This window comes from Cetorhinus maximus, chromosome 8 (genome assembly GCF_964194155.1).
Source record: "Cetorhinus maximus chromosome 8, sCetMax3.hap1.1, whole genome shotgun sequence".
NCBI classification, from domain to species: domain Eukaryota; kingdom Metazoa; phylum Chordata; class Chondrichthyes; order Lamniformes; family Cetorhinidae; genus Cetorhinus; species Cetorhinus maximus.
In genome coordinates, this window is record NC_135886.1 from 127595999 (window position 1) to 127619636 (window position 23638).

General features: G+C 43.6%; 1 protein-coding gene across 2 annotated transcripts in view; it reads left to right on the forward strand.

Annotated features, from left to right (window-relative positions):
• LOC144683960 (phosphatidylinositol 3,4,5-trisphosphate 5-phosphatase 2A-like) overlaps positions 1–23638 on the forward strand; it is a 140151-nt gene that overhangs the window by 102988 nt on the left and 13525 nt on the right. For both annotated transcript variants that reach the window (XM_078547584.1, XM_078547585.1), the window contains 10 exons: positions 1615–1732; positions 2590–2686; positions 4894–5032; positions 7149–7248; positions 8619–8707; positions 11089–11170; positions 14207–14296; positions 16887–17000; positions 20666–20754; positions 22763–22850. In XM_078547584.1, the coding sequence (XP_078403710.1) occupies positions 1615–1732; positions 2590–2686; positions 4894–5032; positions 7149–7248; positions 8619–8707; positions 11089–11170; positions 14207–14296; positions 16887–17000; positions 20666–20754; positions 22763–22850 (1006 nt within the window). The remainder of the gene's footprint in view (positions 1–1614; positions 1733–2589; positions 2687–4893; positions 5033–7148; positions 7249–8618; positions 8708–11088; positions 11171–14206; positions 14297–16886; positions 17001–20665; positions 20755–22762; positions 22851–23638) is intronic.

The window sequence follows — 23638 nt, forward strand, 5'->3', positions numbered from 1 at the left end:
TTCAAACTCCAGGGAAACTATCACTTTGATAGCAAAACAAAAATGTGCTATTTATCTAATGAGAAGCTATGAGTAATAAAACATTCTGTACTCTCACCTGTTTGTACTGTAAGTCGAGATGCAAATAGGATAACAGACGGTGGCAGTGAAATGCAAGCAGACCACAAGTTAAGGCCAACAGAATTGTGAGATTGTAAAATTACATTAGTGAGTTTCCTTGGGAATTTTATTTTTTAAAAACAGAAGATAATTCACATTAAATGCAGTGAAATAGAATGTAAGTGCCAGTCCATTTGAACAGATTCATTGTTGACAAGAACCCATACCACATAAACAGGTTACTAGTTGGCACCAAATTGACAATCTATATTCAGAGATGCCAATAGGATAGCTGGAAGGAGTGGTAGTGATGCTGTGTTAGCACAGGGGGACGTTGAGATTGAGATGCATTGCTGATGGGCTACCTAGTCTGAAAAAGGTGAAAGGAGTCTGATGGAACACTCATCACTTGCCTGTGTGAGTGCAGCTCCAACAACACCATCCAGGACAAAGCAGCTCACTTGATTGGCACCACATCCACAAACATTCACTCCCTCCACCACCGACGCATAGTGGTAACAGTATGTGCCATGTATAAGATGCACTGCAGAAACTCACCAAGTCTCCTTAGGCAGCACCTTCCAAACCCACGACTGCTACCATCTAGAAATCTAGTAGGACAAGGGCAGCAGATAGTTGGGAACACCACCACCTGGAAGTTTCCCTCCAAGCAACTCATCATCCTGTCTTGGAAATATATCGCCGTTCCTTCACTGTTGCTGGGTCAAAATCCTGAAATTCCCTTCCCAACAGCACCGTGGGTGTACCTACACCACATGGACTGCAGCAGTTCAAGAAGGCAGCTCACCACCACTTTCTCAAGGGAAACTAGGGATGGCAATAAACCTGGCCTACCTAGCAAGGGCCACATCCCGTAAATACATTTAAAAAATCCACAAATGGATAATGTTCTGCTCACCATTTCTGACCTTACCCACCTTGGAGAGGTCAATAGTCAACAAAAATGAAATTTTAAATTCAAATCAGTAACAAATCTCACTACGATAAAAGTAAAATACTGCTTTTCGAAACGTTATCTCTTGTTTCTCTCTCCACAAATGCTGCTAGGCCATGCTGAGTTTTTCCAGCATTTTCCATTTTTGTAACAAATCTTACTAATTTATTTTGATTCTTTTTGCTTTATCTTGTATGAGGTGACTGCTTCTGTGAAGTTTCACCCCTTCAGTGCTCTGTCAGTGACTGGTGCACTCATAGTTAGCTTGGTGTACTTGTCCGCTAGGATCAGAAGGCACGCATCAACGTCAAGTGGCTCTGCCTATTAGCAGCACCCACAAGAACAATTTTGGTGATGGTGTATATTTTAGTTGTATTATTACAGCAATAATTGTGTTTCTGATGTTTGAAATAGCTATAATATTGTTGACATTTTACTGCCACACAGTAAACCAGTCAATGGAAAAAGGCAGGTATCTTCCTGACGTGAAAGACTGAAATGGATTACCCAGTTGTCTCTCTCTCTCTACCTTGTCACTCATTAAGGTATCTGTATTATAGGTCGCCACACAGTCACTATGGAGCATTAAAATTGCGGTGTTGATTAAACCAAACCATGAGAATCGAGTCAGTCACGTCAACATGTCCAGCGTAAAAACGGGAATAGCAAACACATTTGGTAAGTGACGTAGAAAATGCCCTGAGCTGGAACGGGATGTTGTGAGTTAGGAACTCAGCAGGAACTAGAATTAGAAGTGAACAGGGTTGAAATATGAAATGGCCCATGGGCTGACTTGCTGAGCATCAGAATTTTCAAAAATCAAAATATATATTAGTGTAAAGTTAGATAGCGGGGCCTGGATTTTCAGTAGCTGTTTCTCTCATCTCCCACTGTAACTTTGGAAAGCCCAAAGAAACTGTCTATTACACTATTTCACTGGTGTTACTGCCAGTCCTCCACTAAAGGTAAAGCAGGGGATCAGAACAAATTCCAGGCAAAGGAGAGCACGTGATAAGGAGCAGTGGAATGTAATGGAGGTAGTAGGGTAGTAGGCCACAAAACAAATGGAGCATATCAATGCCATCAATTATGAGATTTATCTTCTTAACTAATGCTCTTCAAAATTTTCGGACTGTTTTCAAAGAATTAAGATAAAAACTCACCAGGGTAGAAATTAATCTGGGTCCAGACTTGCTCTGTGTGAACAGCTCACGTCTAAACCAAGAGACCCAAGTCAGGCCGAAAATTAAGTCTTGAGCCTTATCAAAATATTCTGGGCAAGCTGTCATGCCCCACAGGCAGCTGGCTCTTTAGGTCTGCAGTCGTGAATTGGTAGTCTGTATTATACTGCACCAGAGGGTTTGTCTTGGGAAAGGAAATTGGATATGGTGTAAAAATGGGATGCCAATTTGCTAATGTGTCTGTTTTGCACTTTCAACAGAGACCAACTTACTCCCAACAGATTTAAACCTTTATATCTGTCCAACAAAAACCTGTTCTTTGTTTATCTTACTTAGTGTACCTTTTCTTTGCAGGTAATAAAGGTGCAGTCGGTGTTTCATTCCTATTTAATGGGACATCTCTGGGTTTTGTCAACTGCCACTTAACATCTGGTAGTGAGAAAGTCCTCAGGTACATGCATTAATTTACTTAAACAACTAAACAAAGTCAGACTATGTTTCACACTCAAGAAATATAAGGTGAGTTTTTAACTGAGACAATTGCACAACACCATTCTGTAATTTCCATTCTTTGAGGTGGAAATAATCTCCTAATATGACTTATTTCCAGCTGAATTTAATGTCTCACTGCCAACTGAGTAGCTTGAATACCCACCACCTGGAAGTTACCCTCCAAGTCACTCACCATCCTGACTTGGAAATATGTCGCTGTTCCTTCACTGTCGCTAGGTCAAAATCCTGGAACTCCCTTCCTAACAGCACTGTGGGTACACCTGCAACACAGGGACTGCAACGGTTCAAGAAGGCAGCTCATCACCACCTTCTCAAGGGAAATTAGGGACTGGCAATAAATGTTGGCCTAGTTAGAAATGCCCGTATCCCATAAATGAATAAAAAAAAATATACCCATTGGAGTTTAGAAAATAAAAGAGGTGATCTTATTGAAACACATAAGATCTGATGGGATTTGATAGGGTAGGTACCAGGAAGATGTTTCCATTTGTGGGAGAGATTAAGGGGACGCAGATTATGAATAAGAGATCTACCGTTTAAGATGGAGATGAGGGTCATGAGACACAGACAGCAAAGTGGATTTGAGACTACAGTCAGATCAGCCATGATCCTATGAATGGTGGAGCAGGCTCGAAGAGCTGAATGGCCTACTCCTACTCCTAAGTCTTATGTTCTTATGTTTTTGTACACAGCTTGGCTGAGAGCCCAGACACCATTACTCTTGATGGGACAGCTGCGCCCCAGAGAAATCTTTGCCTGATTGACAGTTCAGGCTCTCTGATCTCTGAGGTCAATTTCACATGTTTGTTTACACAAGGTTAAGAGGTTTCAAGGGCTTCCAGTCTCTGTTACTGATACTTTAAAGGGTCTGGATGATTGACATTGTATTGCTTTCTAGTGAAATGATTGTTAAAACGTAGTAGAATGTTATGAATGAATTACATTTTAAAAGTTTTTTTACACATCCTATAGGATTCATTGCAGCTATACCATGTGTAGTGGGTCAATGGGCATTGAAGCACCATAGCTTGGCATTGGGGGATGAGAGGGGACATGGGGTGTGGGTGGAAGGGCAGAACTTGGTATTGGCATTATGAGGAGCCATGGGGGTTGGGTGGAAGGGCAGAGCTTGGCATTAGGGATATGAGGGGCCATGGGGTGTGGGTGGAAGGGCAGAGCTTGGCATTGGGGATATGAGGGGCCATGGGGGTTTGACTGTTTGGGCATAATGGCATTGGGGGTATGAGGGGGCCATAGGGATTGGGTGGAGGGACATAGCTTGGCATAAGGGGCATGAGGGGCTGTAGGGGATAAATGGAGGGGTATGAGGCAGCATGGATAGGGTATGGGGAGTGTGTGGTGGGGTGAGGGGTTGTGAGGGGTGAGGGCTGGAGGGCCTTCGTGTTTTGATTTTAACTGGGATGAAGTCCCACAGCACCAGGGCCTTTTAAACAGCCTACCTTGGCACCCGGCAGCACCTGCGGCTTTGCCCGACTCCAGCCGCACCTGCCCCTGGTAATGGAGATCCCGCCTTTGCGGGCACTTTCTCCTGAGGCAGGCGGGCCGAGCCGGGAATTTTCCTGACTCCCACTACCCGTCTCGAGATTGGAAATTCAGGCCAAGGTCTCCAAATTTTGCATCGCCACCTGGGGCTTCCAAACTGTGCCAGAATTTCACAAGAAGCTGCATTGACCTGGGCAACTTTTAGGCTGGAAAGTTCAACTGCTTTCAGACTGTATATATAATCAGTAGAGAGATGGCTCAGCATGCTGGTGTGACACACAACCAAGTTCAACCTCAGGTCTCATTGAAACGCTGTCAGCGATCCAAGGGCACCAAATTGGCAAGTTGAGTCGGGAGGGGGTGGTGGGCAAGTTGCCAGTGAGGCGGAGGTATTTTGCTGGTCTAAGAGAAACAAGCCTGCATTGCCCATGACAACCATAATAAGACTGAAGATTTCCGGGCACATATTTTGTTTGGAGCAGTTGCTTTGCTGATTCTACACGTGTCAGGCACAAGTTGAATTTCTCCATCTATGGTTCTGAGACTTCATTCTGAGCTGCTATAGCACATAGAACCTATAACTTTAAACTCAGCTGCTTGCTGTCCCTTGGTTGTAAACTTCCACTGCTGGTTTTGTTTTAGGCGAAACCAGAATTACTTGGATATACTCCGTTTGTTATCATTGGGAGATAAACAGCTCAGCTCTTTTGACATCGCTCTGCGCTTCACCCATATTTTCTGGTTTGGAGACCTTAACTATCGACTAGATATGGATATTCAGGTATGTTTAATTTTCTTCCTGGTTTATTGGAATCCTTGATTTAGGAAAATAGGATTTTGTAGGAACAGCTAGAAAGGGCCTATTCTCTCCTTTTTGTTTACTTCTAATATGACCTTTGGCTGTCCAGACATCTCTCAATCTTCTTTTACTCCAAAAATGTACTTACTTGTCTCTTGTGCCCATTTCCAGACTGCCTTTGCCTGCCAAATTAATCAATGGACCTGAACTTCTCTAGGGCCTGTACTTCCTATTCAAGTATGACAGAATGGATTACCCCATCTGCAATATAACCTTAGGCTGCAAATGCTGCCCGTAACTGGGGAGAAGGTCTTTTGCGTAGCCAGGGTGGGTGCATCAGGACCACCTGCTGGAAAATGTTGGAGCAGCAATGTGCTTGGCGGTGAGGAGTGAGGCAGTGATGAAGAAACATCCCCTGTTCTTCTGTTCCCATTAGAAGAAACAGGCCTGTTGTCATCTCTGGGCGCAGATTACTCAGAAGTGTTGAGGAGTCACAAATGGTCTAGTTTACAGATTTAAAGTGGTTTATTGAAAAACGATAGTTCAAATACAACACATAATCAGAATAGAATTACAACCTGTGACAGGTGAGAACGTTTACCAGTCCAGAATCAGACGGATGGAATTGCCTGGTCTGTTGCCTGCTGTAATGATCCCTTCCATGCCTTTAGGCTGATAAGCATTTTAAGCCAAAGCTAGTAACCCTTAAACAGCCCCCTCCTTGTCTGTGCTCTTTTCTTCTTGACTGCCCATTTATATGCTTTAATTTTAGGGGACTGGTAGTTGTCCCATGTCAATCAATGATTCAATTATATCTTCTAATTCAAATTGCCCAATTACTGAGGGACAGATATCCAAGGTAGACCCTTCTCTTTCTAGCCTCCTCTTGCCCCTGATGAGATCACCTTATTGCTTATCACTTGTAAGAACATTTTGTTCATTTAATGGGCACAAGGGTCCATCTTGTTACGTCCAGGATTGTCTCCATGAAGGCCCATGCCTGAAAGAGCTATGTCACGTAGATAACACTGTTGAACAATGGACAATTGAATGTGTTGTGTCTTGGTTATCTCTTGAAGGGGCTGCAGAGTTCCTTGAACTTGATACAGAGAGTGAAAAACTTTATTGCTAGGAAACTACAGGCTTGACATTTCTTTTAAAGCTATTATTTTTAGCATTTCTATAATATTATCAGAACTACTCTTATTAAAATGACCAATTTCTCATAGCTGTAAAGGTTTGGGGCCTACTTGCAGGCTTTGGTGGAAGTCACGCTAGTTGGCAGCTGTTGTGAATTCTGCTGAGGCCCGCAGTGGATGTAAAGAGTGGAATTCCTCCTCTTTTGACAGCAAGTGGGAGGCAAACAGAAGATCTACTTCCATAAAATGGCAGGATATAAATTAGGGGGGGGCGGGCTCCTGGTGAAACTGGTTTATCCCCATTTTCTATTAACCGAGCTGGAAATCTGCCAGAATTCCTTTGGGTTCGGATGGGAACTTTGGGACCCATGGGCTGAATTTTCATTTTTGGGCTTGACTCCGATGTTGGGAGCATTTCCGGGTCCTGAACCTGCACTGTGTTGGCGTCTCTTACCTGTCACAATTTTCAAGAATTGTGGTAAGTTAGCGGCCAGATGGCCAGATATCTAATAAAGGATGGTAGGTGGGCTCCCAATGTTGGAAGGCCAATAGGAGGCCCAGCAGCACTGAAAGATTGGAGGCCCCACCTTCAGAGGCAGGTGCTACTGATGTGGGTAGGAGAAAGAGAGGGCACCTTGAGATTGAGGTGCCCTCTATAGAATTTTCAAAATGTTAAACTTATAAGTAGTCACAGCTGCCAAACCATGAATGTGGAGGGAGAATCCCTCCACAGGTCAACTCTCCTGCCTCTTATCCCGACTCCATAGCTGAAAGAAAACTTGGCCCCATTTGTCTATTGCTGACTGTGAAAAATAGCGTGGCTGGATGGGGCTTATGAGATAAATAATGACAGAGGGTGGCATGGGATTAGAGGATAAATTTGTTTTTTTTGAGGGGGACACTCAAGGACACTCAATCCAATGAAGAGAAACTCCTAAATCAGATACTTTACCATTCAGGATATCTTAAACTATATCAGCAAAAAGGAGTTTGAGCCATTACTGAGTGTTGACCAACTGAACTTGGAACAAGAGAAAAGAAAGGTTTTCCTGAAATTCTGTAAGTACATTTCTGACAATTTAAATGTATTAATTGCTGCGTGCTATTTTTAACACCTGACCCCCTCAATTCTCCCCTCCCTTCGCTAGGCTCCTCAATCCTTCCCCGACTAAAATCCCCAGACTTACCTTGAAGTCAGGTATCCATTGTCCTTCTTCTCGGGACTCCCTGTAGTCCCAGCACCGGTCACCGCTCTGCTGGGGCCACTCAGCTGCTGGTCAACCAGATTGGCTGGCGGCTCTCGACAGCAGCGCTTGCTGTGCCAGAGGGCTGCCCCAGTGTATTGTTGCTGTGAGGCAGCCTATTTTAAAGTCGGCAAGGTCCTGACCAACTGACCGGCTTTTCAACTGGAGAGGGGTGCGGAGTGGGGGGTGCGTAGTATGGAAGACACACCAACCCCCTCCCCACGCCCCCAGTAAAATTCACCTCATAGAAAATTTTGCAGCACAGGAGGCCATTCAGCCCATCATGTCTGTACTGACTGAAGAAGAATTACCCAGCCTTATCCCACTTCCCAGCTTTTGGTCCTTAGCCTTGTAGGTTACAGCACTTCAAGAGCATATCCAAGTACTTTTTAAATACAATAAGGGTTTTTGCCTTTACCACCCTTTGAGGCAGTGAGTCCCAGACCCCCCTCCACCAACCTCTTGGTGAAAAAATTACTCCTAACTCTGATCCCTCTATCAATTACGTTAAATCTATGCCACTTGGTTACTGACCTCTCTGCTAAGTGAAATAAGTCCTTCCTAAGCACTTTGGCCCCTCATAATTTTATACACCTTAATTAAATCTCCCCTGTTCTGAAGAAAACAATCCCAGCCTATCCAATCTTTCTCCATAGCTAAAATTGTCCATTCCAGTCAATATCTTTGTAAATCTCCTCTGTACCCATTCGCATCCTTCCCGTAATACGGTGACCAGAAATGCATGCAATACTGTATGATATGGAACTTTAATATGAATTTAGGACATATAGAGATCATTGTATAAATGGGAACGTTTATTATATATGTCATTTTACCACATGCAGTATATCCTTCACTGCATTGTGTGCTTTTGGCCCTGATAATCTAATAGTATTAAACTGAGCATGATAAACAAAACAAAAGTACTGCAGATGCTGAAAGTCTGCAATAAAAACAAAAAAAAAAGACTCAGAACACTCAACAGCTCAAGCAGCATTTTTGGAGAGAGGAACGTGAGTTTACTGCTGCAGGTGTATGATCCTTCCTCAGAATTATGGTAGGGAAAAGATGGTCTGCGACGAAGGGTCATAGGGCTGAAACGTTAACCTTCCCATACTTATGTATAGGACAAAGGCTCTGCGCTTGTGACATTGTGCTCTCAATCTTCTTTCCCACATCTGACAGATGAGGAAGAAATCACTTTCCCTCCGACCTATCGATATGAACGAAACGCCAGAGATGTTTACTCATGGCAGAAGCATAAAACCACTGGAGTAAGTAACATCAAGCTGTCTATGTTCCTAATTTCATCCCTTATATTTCTTCTTCCCTGCACAAATGCTTTATTCGCATGGTAAGTTAAGAAGTGTGAGAAAAAAACTGACAAGAGCATAGGGGCATCATAGAGGACAGCTATGCAAGTAAGCCTTTCATGTAGCACTAGAAATAAAAAAATTGAGTTTGAAGAACAAATTTAGCTTCCAGGGTTTGATGTTGTCGGCACTACAGAGGCCTGGCTGCAAACTGAGCATGATTTAGTGCTAAACATTATGGGCCATCAAATCTCTAGAAATGGCAGAGAAATTAAAGACGTTGTGGGATGGGGGAGTAGCAATACTGATAAAATACTTAATTAGAGCAGTAATAGGAAGGGATTCTAGTAGTGGTGAACCACGATCAGTTAGAGTTAAGGAACAGCAAAGGATGCAAAACTCGGGTAGGAGTTGTCTACAGACTTCCTGACAATAATAATGCAGTGGGGAATATATATATGGAGATCTGATAAGACGTAAAGGACACAATGTGGTTCTAATGGGAGATTTTAACTTTCACAGTGGGCTGAATTCTATGTCCTGCGGGCGGGCGCGCGCCCGACCTGATCGGGCGTAAAATCGCTTGAGAAGACGTCGGGTGAGCGTCCCGACACCATCGTTCACTCATGCGATATTTCTCTTGGCGCTCAAGCACGGAAGTCGGAAGCGCACCCGCCGACAATTAAGAGGGCAAATAAGCCCATTGACGGCGCAATTGTCTCCAATTTTTCATGGCCCGTCGAAAGTTACAATTGCCGGATGGGGGAATCGGCCAGGCGGCCTTTGCATTTTTCATCAAACCACGTCCAAGGGCAGGACGAAATTTACGTTACGAAATAAAATAAAAATAAATATCTGGGGGCAGCATTTTTATCAGTTTTATTTTTAGGTGATTGTGATGCTTGGGCATTTTTTTTGCAGCTTTTAAAACCTTTATTTGATGATTTTCAGGTCTGCAGCTCCCTGAGGCAGCTGTCTGTCTTCAGGGAGCTCTATCGCAGCGCTCACCCCGTGCCCGCGGTGATGTCATCGCCCGCCCTCTTCCTGCCCCCACCCCGGCAACACTGAGCTTTTCAGCACGCATTTCACCACAGCTGGCTGCTAATTGGCCAGCCAGCGTGAAATCATGGCCAATCACGGTCAGCGGTCCATTTCCCGACTGCTCCCGAACCCACCGATCAGGCGCTCCTGAAATTCAGACCCAAGAAGCAGAACAGCTGAACTAGTGAGGGCAATGAATTTCTAAAATGTATTGAGACAGTTTTCTCATTCAATTTTAGCCTTGTTCCCCCTCCTACCAAGCTGTTGGGAAACTGATGGGAACAGGTCAAAGACCGACTTTTACACCCAATCTGGTTTTACTTTGCATTCAAGTCAATATTGTTTTAGAACTGACAAGAGAACAAATTGTATTAGATTTAATGATAGGTAATAAACCAGAATTAGTTACCAATCTGTTGGTAAGGGAACATCTTGCACATAGTGCCCATAATAGAGTTGAATGTTGTATTAGTTTCAAAGGGAGGATAGAGAGTCTGAAACTAAGGTTTTAAATTTAAGCAAGGCAACCTTTGTCAGACTAAGGAATGAATTGACCTCAGTAGATTGTTAATGGGCAAACCTACAGACAAACAGTATGAAACCAGAATATACCTCCGCTTGTGTGATTAAACAACCATGATCAATAAATGAGGTCAGGAAGAAAATAAATGTAAAAGGTTTACACAAACGTAAGAAAAACAAATCCAGCAAACTGTGAGGCTATAAAAAGAAAATAAGTTATCTAAAAAATGAAATAATGGGTGAAAGAAGTGTTGTGAAGGACATCAAAGCTAACAGCAAATGTATTTGTAAGTATATTAAGAGGAAGAGAGTGGTGAAAGGCTGTTGTAGGCAAGACCATAATGGACAATAGGAAATAGCAGACCTATTAATATGAGTATCTTTTTTCACTGTGGTAGAATAAGGAAAACAATCAGAAGTAGAAGGGAACCTAAAGATAAGTCAAAGGGAGGGAATATATAGATTTAATATGAGTAAAAAAAGGATGGTAATGGAGGAAATAATGTGACTTAAGACAGAAAAAACTCCAGGACCTGATGGTTTCCACCCAGGAATGTTAGAATAGGTGAGGGAAATGCAGATGCATTTGTCCTAATTTTCGAAAGCTCTCTCGATTCAGGAATTGTGCTTTTTAATTAGAAAATTGCAAATGCCGCTTTGTAATTTAAGAAGGGAGAGAGGGAGAAACCAAATAACTAAAGACCCATCAGTTTAACATCAGATGAAAGGATCATCAGGCTTGTTGCTATTCATACCTTTGTTCTTTGCCTTTATTATAGGTAAGAATAAATGTTCCTTCTTGGTGTGATAGGGTCCTGTGGAAATCCTACCCAGAAACGTATAATCAGTGTACTTCATATGGTAGGTATACGCACTTATTATTGATACAAATGGTGCCTTTGCAGCTCAGGGCAACAAAGCAAAGCTGGAAGGAAATTCCCATAATGACCTGGCCATTCCTGCGCTGGTGAACAAAGACACGTCACCTATTGAGTTTTGTAAAATATGTTGCACTGATTTTCCAAATTTGAACAGTGCTGCTTCAGGTCAGCTGAAACTGAGAAAACATTTTGCAAACTTCACCATTTCCACTATTTAAAACAAATAAACCTAGCAATTTAACATGCCTGCAGCTTGTCAGGACTTTTACAGCTGTCATTGAGGTCAATAATAGTGAGGTTTGTGAATTGTTTAAATAATTGTGGATTTTCGTCTGGCCTCTGTTGGGATCCTGGGCCTACTGAGAAGTGAACACTATTAAAATGACATCGCAGGCACCAAGTGAGCGGAAATGGACTGGTGAATACTCCTGTTTGAATTTTAATGCTAATGTGTCCTGTTCCTGATGGGGGGAGGGGGGGGGAGTAATAAAATTGACCCCCCACCCCCACCCCCAGCATGTTCTGATTCTGAATGATGTCAGCAAACTTCTAACCCATATTTATTCAGACCTAAATAATCCCCATGTATTTCATGTCTTGCAGATTTAGCCTTATTAAGTCTCAGAACTTTCAACCAATAGTTTTGCATCAGTTCGGAATCTGACCTTGAGGTTTCAAATCCTACTTATTGGCACTTACAACCTCTGTCATAGTCTGATGAAGATGGTTTTAAAAGGCCAGGATTTTCTGTCCCTTCCTCCCCTCTCCCCCTCCCTCTCCCCCACTCTCCACCCTCCTCCCCTCCCCCCCATGGTGGGTCCCGTCTCCCCCCTCCCGTCTCCCCCTCTCCCCCCTCCCCCCTCTCCCCCTCTCCCCCTCCCCCCTCCCCCCACCTCCCCTCCTCTCCTCCCCCCTCCCCTCCTCTCCTCTTCTCTGCCGCCCCCCCCCCGACCCCCGCCAACCGGCTATTGTTTCTTTGCCATGAGACATGCCTGTAAGGTTGCTTTACTGACAACTGGCTCCATCTGCTAAAACGCAGAATTGTTGTCACTGTTCGGCTAGAGGTTCTCCTGTGGGCTTTCTTGAGCCAAAAGAATTTGGAAGCTTTTCTATTTTTAGGTCCTAAAGGAGCCATAGCTTTTGTAAATTAAGGCAATTGGTCGTCTTCCAGACCAATTTCAGATCAGCAGAAAGCCATCAAATCAGTTGCTGTCAACTAAATAGCCAAGACAATAAACCTTGAAAGTGGGAGAACCAACCTCCTGGCAATTCAACTACAACAAGCCTCAGAGCTTACTAAGAATCCTCTGCTTTTCATTCTACCCAAAGCATCAATTCATCTAAGAAACTACGAGCCTGCTATTAAGGAGACTGAAATAATCCCAAATTGCAAATATATTGTTTTTTCCTTCATCTATATCTAATTTTTGTGTGAGTAATAATTTGTGTGAGTCAAGTGAGTGACATATGGAGCAACAGTTTTTTTTTATTCATTCGAGGGATGTGAACTAGGCCAGCATTTATTGCCCATCCCTAATTGTCCTTGAGAAGGTGGTGCTGAGCTGCCTTATTGAACTGCTGCAGTCCCTGTGGTGTAGGTACACCCACAGTGCTGTTAGGGAGGGAGTTCCAGGATTTTGACCCAGTGACAGTGAAGGAATGGCAATATATTTCCAAGTCAGGATGGTGAGTGGCTTGGAGGGGAACTTCCAGGTGGTGGTGTTCCCATGTTCTGCTGCCCTTGTCCTTCTAGATAGTAGTGGTTGTGGGTTTGGAAGGTGCTGTCTAAGGAGCCTTGGTGAGTTTCTTCTGTGCATCTTGTAGACGGCACACACTGTTGCTACTGTGCATCAGTGGTGGAGGGAATGAATTTTTGTGCATGGGATGCCAATCAAGCAGACTGTTTTGTCCTGGATGGTGTCAGGCAAGGGGAGAGTATTCCATTACATACCTGACTTGTGCCTTGAAGATTGTGGACAGGCTTTGGGGAGTCATAAGGTGAGTTACTTGCCCCAGGATTCCTAGCCTCTGACCTGCTTTCGTAGCCACAGTATTTATATGGCTAGTCCAGTTCAGTTTCTGATCAATGGTAAGCCCCAGGAAGTTGATAATGGGAGATTCAGTAATGGTAAGGCCATTAAATATCGAGGGAAGATTATTAGATTCTGTCTTGCTGGAGAATGCCATTGTCTGGCAGTTGCATGGTGCGAATGTTACTTGCCACTTGTCAGCCCAAGCCTGGATATTGTCCAGGTCCTTCTGCATTTGGACATGGACTGCTTCAGTATCTGAGGAGTTGCAAATGATGATGAACATTGTGCAATCATCAATGAACATCTCCACTTCTGACCTTATGATGGAAGGAAGGAAGTGTGGGATAATAAATAACATTCTTTATTTTAAAACTCACAAAATAACTCGCTGCAGGGATTATTTGAATTGGGACAATCATTCTGAGGGTAAAAATGCACCTCACATACTAAACACTTTGATCATGGAGAATAAGAAAATACACACATTCTGTCCATGGCAGTTTTTTTTTGTATGCCAAAGCCTGTCAGTGGAAGAATTCCAGGAGCTGGTGACTATTTTTTGCTTTTAAACTTGTGACTGGGGTTCGTCTGTGGTTGACGATTTCTCTGGGACGTGTCTCGACTCCACTAAAATTGTAGGGGCACGGGAGGTGATGAATTGCTCACCCCTGCACTGGAGCTGACAAGGACAGGAATGTTGTAAGTGGGTGGGCTACCTACACCCTTATCCTGTGATGGTAAAAATTGTTGGAAATGGGAATGGGACGGGAATCATGGAATTGGGTCCCTCTACCATTTTTAAAGGGCAGCTGAGTTGTCCTGACTCAGTGAAAATCTGGGACAATATTTTATTCCATTTGAAGTTGCACATTCCTCACCAAGACTCACTGTTATAATAATGGAATTCTTACACACACTGTCTCAGAAAACCTAGAACGTAATAATTAATTTCCTCATTCTCATCCTCTTTTATTTTTCTGCAGGTTGCACAGATGATATCATGACCAGTGACCACTCACCCATCTTTTCCACATTTGAAATTGGGGTAACTTCCCAGTTTGTGTCTAAAAAAGGTAAAAAGAGCCAAGTGATATAGAGAATGTGTTCATCAATGGGGGCTCCTTAATATCTCCACAAGTGGAGTTGAACAGATAATGTAAAGAGTGAGTTAGTTGGAGGATCTAGGTCACATTACTGCGGGCTATACACTGGTTTTTCATCTGGGTACAAACCTAGATCAGAGTGACGGAGTGAAAGATTCTTCAGTCTGTATTAGCAGTTTGAGGCAGTCTCAAAATGGGTGCATAGGCAGCCAAGCGGTCATGAGATCACAGGGGGAAAAAAATCCTGCTAATTATTGTTTAATGATCACCATTGGCACATCAGAGAAATGTGAAATATGGAAATACTACAACGGTGCAATAGAGAATACTTTCTCCAAGCAAGTCTGGCAAGTTGTTGAGGCAAAGCAGAAGGAGCGTTACTGTTCTCAGTAATTAGTTGCATTAATGAGCGTTAAGTAATGTAGCGGGGTGCATCAAGAGCAAGAATGGCTGGAATTTTGTCCAGGTGGTGGCTGTTGTAATATACCTTTAAGGGATTCCAGAATGACATCACTAGAAAGGAAATGTGTCATGTGATCCAGTTTTAGTTTCATTTTTGCTTTCAGCAGAACACACACAGCTCTGCAGCTCTGATGTCTTCAAGCTTTATATCCATGTATTCCTGTTCACATGTGCCTAGACTTAATAAATGAACACAAAACATGTGTACCCAATCCCGTATGAGTGATTAGTGCTTTTATATCATTATAAAACTGCTACATATTCCACCGCTGCCACCATGTTGTGGTTTTATTCATGTCTTATAAGTGGGATCTGGGGTTGCCGGGGCCAGTCAGCCATGTTCTGCTGAGGGGTGGGAGGTGTTGGTGTGTTGCAAAGTGAAGTTGGTGCCACTGGGGCAACTATTACTACCTTTGGGCCCTTCTGTGCTGAATTAGAAAGTCCCCCCCCCCACCACCCCCCCACCCACCACCCCACCACCCCCCACCTGTCCAAACCTGCAAGAAGTCTGCCAGGGTTCACCAGGCAGCCTCCCCACAAACCAGATGTCTCAGTCGCCGCTGGTAAAATGTAAGCGGTGGTGGGAAGAGGCCCTTAACTGACCACTTAAGTGGCTCAATTGGCTTATGGGCGGGAGGGCTGCTCTCCACCTTCCATACCATTGGTAAAATGGCGACAGGAAGGCCACCAGCACTCCATCCCTGCTCCATCGCCATTTTACAGGACCCCCTCCCCCTCCATCGGCCTTCCAGCCCATCCCAAGAGGGCTAGTAAAATCCAGCCCATAGAGTGCAAATCAGAAGAGGTTATATCACTGAGTACTCTGTGCAGTTCTTGTGAAATCAAGGGAAGATATTATCATGCTTTGGCGATACAGAGATGAGCAAAAAAGGTGGTTGCAGGTATTGGGAATCGAAGTAATGAGGAAAAGTTAAGGGGTGTTAGGTTTGTCTTCTCCAGAAAATGGGACACTTCAAGGTCCCATAATTGATTATTTTCAAGACGACAAGGGAATTTACAAAACTGTGAATGATTTTAAGGAAACACAAGTTAAAACTCAGAAATTAAAAGGGAATTAGTTGATCTCATGCTATCGAGGGCAGCCTTTGAAACATGCAGTGAATAAATGTTCAAGAGGCTATTAGACTTGTTTCTGCAGAAACAAAGGAATGAGTAATGTGATGAGAAGGTGGTGGATAATGATCCATAAAAAGAGTTTATATTGTTGAGCTAAATAAACTTTTATGTTTCCTGAAACCCCTTACTGGCCTGAATCTTCTGGTTGCCGTGTGAGGGGTGGGCCCCGCACGCTGACGCATAAAATGTCTGCGCGCCCGCTGAACTGTCAAAGACCTATTAAAGCCATTAATCCACTAATTGAGGCATTTGTAAGAGCAGCCTGTCCAACCTTAAGGTTGGCGGGCAGGCAAAGAGCCCAGGCGGCCTTTGCATTTTACATGGAACCTCATCCACGGGCGGGATGAGGTTTCATGAAGGCTTTATTAATTTAATAAAATGGTTCATGTAAATCGATAAACATGTCCCACCTCATGTAACAATGTCACATGAGGGGACATGTCTGGATAATTTTAAAAATTCTTTTCTTCAATTTTTCACACTTAAATGAATCTCCCTGAGGCAAAGCGCAGGCCCTGACTCTCCCTCTTCCCCCCGCCCGCACAGGTAGTGCTGAGCGCTTCCGGGTGTGCGTCACACTGGGTGGGCCTTAATTGGTCCGCCCCCATAAAATGGCGGTGCGCAGCCGATAGCGGGTGGTGACCAGCTGCACACCTGCTCCCGTCCAGCCCGCCCAACGGGGAGCAAATTCTCCCCACTACCTTTTTATTCTATATCTGGCCATACTAAGCTTGTTCCAGGATTACACAATGCTGACATTGTTTCATTTTCCAGCAATGAGATGCACTGACTTGATGAGCTTAATACACGTACACGCACCATGATGTATGTTTTTGAAGGCTAGTGTGTATAAGATATGATCTATGCTTGTATATTTGTGAGTTTGTGTTCGAGCAAATTATTGTTCCTGTTGAGATTTTTTCACGTCCAATTTAATTTTATTTATTCCTGTTGTTTGCAGGTCCTTGTAATAGTTCTGGGCAAGCCTGCATTGAGTTTGAAATCATTGAAGCTATCGTGAAGACAACGTGCAAAACAAAATTTTTCATTGAATTTCACTCAAGTTGTTTGGAAGGTTTGAACGCATTTAATATACATATTTCAGCCAAATTACAGGACAATGTCATCCATTTAATTGTCCTTGGTTGGTCAGTGGTTGGGTCCAGCAACCACCATGATACAGAACCCCACAAAGACCATCCTAGGTTTCATGCTTAGTTTATGGTAAACTATTTGATTGCAGTCAAGGTGGCTACAGGTTCAATACAATTGGCCTCAATGCCTCTGGGCAAAGGAGGGAAAAATTTCTATCAGTGTTTTCCCAACTGCTTACTTTCCACCACTGATTACCCAGTGAGCCTTGCTGGCAAACATGTGTGAATCTCAGGTAAAGACAAGATATGATTTCACCATGACATCAGTAATGGTCATATAGGTCAAAGGCCATGAGATAGGAGCTGCAACTTGGATGAGCAGAGGAAAGTTTTGACACAGAGCGGCGTGAGGCTGTGGAATGCACTCCTGGAGTTAATGGCCGTAAAGCAGACCATGTCAACATTGAAGAATAGGTTTTATGTATAGTTGAAGGTAAGGGTGATAAAGAGGCAGAATCAAGACTACTGCATGTGTGCAAGATAATTACCAACTCAGACTGGTTGGGTCTGTTTACATGTTATAATTTCTATATAATGCTACAGGGGTAAAATTTAACTTTGTCAGTGATGCAGAATGGGGAGTAGCATTTAGGCTGCCTGCTAAACCCTTTTTCTTTGCATTGAATTCAATTGCAAATGGTGTTTGATGTGTGGCGGAATGAATACCACCTGGTTTATGTCCCTACCAAAGTTGAATTTCACCCTCAATACATTTCTATACAGGGTCACTTAGATGAACTGTCAGCACCCATGAAACCAAACAACAGGAGTAAATTTCTTTCAGTAGAGGAAGGGAGAATGGGGATAATCATTAGAGGAAAAATGTTCATACTTATAATTTTCTCCTTAAATCAAAAGGGTTCACTACATTAAATGTCACAGATTTATAGCAATAATTATTAATTATTTAATATTAACAGTAGCACCTATGAGAAAAACTTGCAGAATTTTAGTGAAATAATCCAAATATTTTACAGTTATGAGTTTGCTTGTTCACACTGACCAGACCTTAACTGAATTCCAAAGTATTGGACAACATCGACTTTTTATACTTTTTTAAAATGAGTTTCCTTCTTTTCTTTTCTTTTTTTTAATAAGTTCAACAACTTAAATTTCTATAAACCGTCACAACTCTCCTATTCGGTCACACTCCCTAAATTTCCAGATCCATGGGCAGTATTTAATGGAGGAGACCGGGGTTTCACCCACTGGCTGGTGTGCTGTCAGGAACCCCACGTCTCCTCTTTTAGGGAAGGTCCAACATATTAAGTGCCAGTCAGGGTGGAGGTGGTAAGGCAGTGGGGACCCCGCCCACCACCCTCCTGCCTGGTTAAATGACTTGTGAAATTTTCAGTTATAAATCCATGCTTTTCCATACCAACCTCCTGCATCTGCATAGGATGATATAGGCCAGTAGTAGTCACCAGAAGAATAGTGAAGGCCAATTGGGATATTGGACCATTTTAATCGGACCACAAGTAAAATTTTTTAAATGCTTATAAATTCATTGCAATTTATTTTTTGTAAAAGATATCTTGGTATGTAAGACAAAATAATGATAAAAGATAAACATATTCATAACTGTACATAGTACGCCAAGAGTACCGTTACTAATGTGTTTAATGACTTACTAACTCTTAATAATGCACTCTTTGTACTTGCCTCCCACTTGCTGCTATGGGACCCTCCCGCTCACCAACCCTCTCGTTTCATGCCCCTCTGCTCGCGGACCATCTCACTCACTGTTTCCCTCTCCACCTCACTGCCTCTCTCCTGCTCTCTCACCACTTCCCTCTCCCGATCCCTGGCTACGAGCGAGGGCTTGGGAGAGGGGTGGCGAGAGGAAGGAAACGAGTGAGGGGGGTGGGAGGGTCAGGCGGCGGGAGACGGAGACGGTGAATGGGAGAGGGGTGGCATGCTGGAGAGGGATGGCGAGTAGGAGGGTTGGCAAGCGGGAGGTGATGAACGGGAGAGAAGCTGCGAGCAGAGGAGAGTCGGCAAGCGGGAGGTTCAGTGAGCAGAGGAGAGTCGGCAAGCGGGAGGGTCAGTGAGCAGAGGAGAGTTGGTGAGTGAGAGTCAGCAAGCGAGAGGGTCGGTGAACCGGAAGGTTGGCGAGCGGGAGAGAGGCAGGAGGGAATTTAATGTCCTCCTCTGTGGCGGGTTTGGTGGTGGGAGGGATTTAATCAGGCAGGAGGGTGGCAGGTGATGACCCCACCACCTTCCTTCCTCAACCCCGATTAAGCCTGTAGCGGAAAGGCCCGTGTCTGACCTTCCCATCCTGCCACCAATTGAAGCCCTTAAGTAGGCAATTAATGCCTATTTGAGAGCCTCATCCTTCTGGGTGGGGGGGGGAATTCGCCATGTGGGGAGCATGACAAGCAAATCTGTGCAGTGTTGCTTGTGGGCTCCTGGGGGAGGTTCCTCGTTCAAAGGCACTCAGTGCCTGATTGAGGGAGTTGGAAGAGACCAGATGCTGATAGCTACCCCCTGCCCTTGCTGCTGACGCCCCCTCCCCCATAGCCCCCACCCTGCGACCCTAGCCCCACTTGTCCTCACTCATCTATGGCATGGGATCCAGCAATGATACCGGGTCTCGGGTGGGTGTCATATTGCAGCAGCTACCACCTCCCTGGTGGCGTTCAATAAAGATAAGGGCCTCTGATCTTATCGGGCGGGTTTTCTGCCCCCCTACCCCGGGGTCCTTGATCTGGTGCCCAGTTAAGTGCCTGATTGACACTTCATATTTGTGGGCCTCCCCTCAAAGAGAAAATGTGGGTTTCTTGCCGGTTCTCCAACCCTGGGCGAGACCCCCATCACTTCAATTAAATACTGCCCTTGGCGAGTGAGAGGGAGGATTAGTGAGTGGGACGCAGGAAAGACAAGTGGAGCCACAAGCAGCCTGAGGAACATGTAATGAATGTTGCTGTGCCTTATGCCAACTAAAGTTCACTGCAGTATGAATTAGAAAGTCTTTTAATTAGATCTCTTGTCTAAATTGACTCTTGCTTTAAGATCTGTCTTAATTCAACAGTTCAATGGTCGCTGCATCTAAATTAACTTATAAGGAGAAATCAATAACAGTGTAACATGAGCAGACTTCAAGACTGCCTGATTAACCCTTTCCCGACAATAAGTGTTAGCATGTTTCTGTCCATCTCTGTGATTCTGTTAATTTGACAACATCATTGAGTTCTGGATTTAACACACAAATTGAACAGTAAGTACAGAATCCTTAAAGTCATATGAAAGATCAATTTGTTCCGTAAGCTTTAACTTCCAGGTTTAACGTCACTATTGTGGGATGTTTGTTTGGCCCAGTGCCTCAGTGAGACTATTCTTATGACATTTCTTACTGGACAAAGATCATGCCACAAGATCTTCTCAAATCTGACTCTGCCTTTTAAATGCATTTATGGCCTCCTATGACTGCAGTAAACATCTGCACACAGTGAGTAATTGGCATATTATATGTATATATAAAATCCCTCTTTCTAGCTTTATAACAAAGGCACTTAGTCCAACAGAAAAAAATATGTAAATTCTTTTAATAATGCACACTTTTCCAAAATGGACCTTTTCTTGACAGAATTTAAGAAAAGTTTGGATAATGGTACCCAGCTGTGTATTAAACATGGATTCCTGAGAGTTGAATGGGCCGCACACCAGTTGCCAATGGTAGGTCATGGCGTTAGCCTAATGGAAAATTATAACTAATGGAAAATGTAACACAGCAATCAATTACTGTAAACTCAAGGAAATTAAGTTTAGATGTGATGGGAGTGAAATGCTATTTGGTTGTCTGACCTGTGTTTCCAGAATAGCCCTTAGGAAATGCATTAGGCTGCTGCTGAGCTATATGTGGACCAGTTTCAACCCCTGATCTGTGTAGAGTTAACTGATCCCAGCCAGGGCTGTGCTAGAGGCACCAGAAATGGCTTCCAACTCTAGGCTGGAGAAGGATGAAACCAGCCAAGATTCTTACTCCTGATTAATCAGCAGTGACCTCTACCAGAAGAATTGAGATAGGGAAACTACCCCAGTTTCAGGCTGGTCACGTGGTAATTTTAGTTCACGAAAGCGAGACTGGAAAAGTTTTTTTGACTACTGCCATTAAAAAATAAGCTGGGCACATGCAAGAATGAACATAACTTGCATTCATACGCTCGAGCACAAACTTATCTCAGGTTTAAATATGCCCAAATATACATAGACCTTTTTAGAAATAGCCCACTCCATCTAATTTTGGCCTGGGAAGCAGGTCAGAGTCCTAGGTGAGCAGAATATAGGCTTGATTGGGATGAACCTAGAATTTTATTTCAAAATTGCTGCAGATCGTGGCTTAATAGATTTAATCATCAACTAGTAGTCATTTCTTACAACATAGGGGCTGACAATACACAGTCCACAGGAAGGGGCACTGAGATGTGAGGCCTATAGAATGCCCAGGGCACACTGCACCAGTGTCTGGCCGTGTGGAGGAGTTTCAAGGAAGCCCTTCACTGTGCTTTAAGCTCGTTTTGGCTCCAGTTGCCTTAAATGACTGGATGAATTAGATAATTTGCACTATTTGATGGAAAGACATGGAGGAGGGTGGGGGGGAAATGAGTAAATTCCAGTGTAACTGGCTTCTTTGAAGCCAGCTATGGGAGCCATTTCTTGGCCAGAAGGACTTGCTGAAGGGTATTTTTCTGGTTAGTGCTTCCAAAATGTCTACGACAGTGGCCAATCAAACACTCTGGGGTTAAGTATAGGATAGGTTTGATCCAGAGTAATATTCCTGTTAAAGTGTTCCATCAAGGATATCCAGATGAAGTACAGCACAAACCTGCCACGGAGTAAAACTGTTAAACTGTTCTGTCAAGAACATCTGGATCAGATGTGGGTTAGATGCAGAATACAATCCCCTTACAAACCCATTTCCATTAACTTAATGTCAATATAACTTAAAATATTTCCAATTCATCGGAACGTATAGGAACATAGAACTTATAGGAGCAGGAGTCGGCCATTCAGCCCTTCGGGCCTGCTCCACCATTCAATAAAATCATGGCTGATCTGGTTGTGGTCTCAACTCTACTTTGCCATCTGCCCCCTTAATCCTGGACTTCCTTGTCTATCAAAAATCTGTCCAACTCGGCCTTGAATAAATTCAATGACTGCTTTCTGGGGAAGACAATTCCACATACAAATGACCCTTTGAGAGAAAAAGTTTCTCCTCATCTCTGTCTTAAATGGTAGACTTCTTATTCTTAAACTGTGTCCCCTGATTTTAGTCTCCTGACAACCTGACATCCTCCCAGGATCCACCTTATCAAATCCCCTCAGGATCTTATATATTTCAAAAAGATCACCTCCCATTCTTCTTAACTCCACTGGATATCGGCCCAGCTTGTTCAACCTTTCTTCATAAGATAAGCCCCTCATCCTAGGAGTGAGTCGAGTGAACCTTCCCTGAACTGAGTCCTTTAGAAGTTAGAGTGTGCAAAATGATACACAGTGTTCTAATTCTGACTTCACCAAAGGATAATTTAACCTTTTGACTTACAATGAAAGGCTGTTGTTAGAGACAGAAACTTAGACACTGACCTGAAGCAATATAAACCCTGGATAATCTACCATTACTATTTTAACCTCACTGAACTCTTTGCCATGCCTCACTTTTCACTGTTGTTGCTTTCAATAGTTATCTCCAATTCTATCTGATATTGAGTACTTACAAGACCAACACCTCCTACTGACCATAAAATCCACAGATGGATATGAATCCTACGGTAAGTTAAAGACAAGTTAGAAGGTTTAGTAGAGTTAAGTATCATACAGATGTTTGGGAAAGCACAAAAAAATGGAGAGTTAGCAAAACATAAAGGGATAACATTGGTTATGGTCTGTTTGCAAGGGCAGATGGCGCACGAACAGTGCAACTGGTAGGCCCAAGGCTCGCCTGAAATCAGGCTTCCGGCACCATTGTGATAACTGAGTGAGCTGCTGTTGTACCTTGCCCATTGTGAGGTTTGCAATTTGTGGTCAGCAACAGCCCTGGCAGCTGTGGTGGTGGGGAGGGTGGGGCTGGCAGGAGGCAAGGGGCCAATCATGAACTGGCAGTAGCTTTCAGTTAAGAGATGGAAAATGCTGTTGGAGCCTTAACTGCCCCATTGGACTCTGATTGTCATATATTCATGAGTCTCTCGCCTGTTCGCATTGGGGGCTGTAGCTAACTGGATTCTGGTCTAAAAATTAACAGGGGTGGGAACTTGATGCTAAGTTATGCACAGACTGATCTGCGCTACTGTCCTTCCACTTTAAAGTGAAAGCAGCAACACGAAAATCATCCCGTGGGTCCCTTGCTCTACTGTATTGAAGTTGAAGTTGAGATTTGCCTTATATTTGGTATGTGGTGATCCACATTTCACCTCCTTTCAAGGACAAACAGCCCCAGTTTCTCCTTGACATTCTATCTTGTAAGAATAGATGTCAGTCCTGTGGCTCATCCCTCTTCTCTTGGCCTGAATATTTCTCGTGTCTTAGTTTTTGGGGGTTATTTTACAAATCTACACTGCCA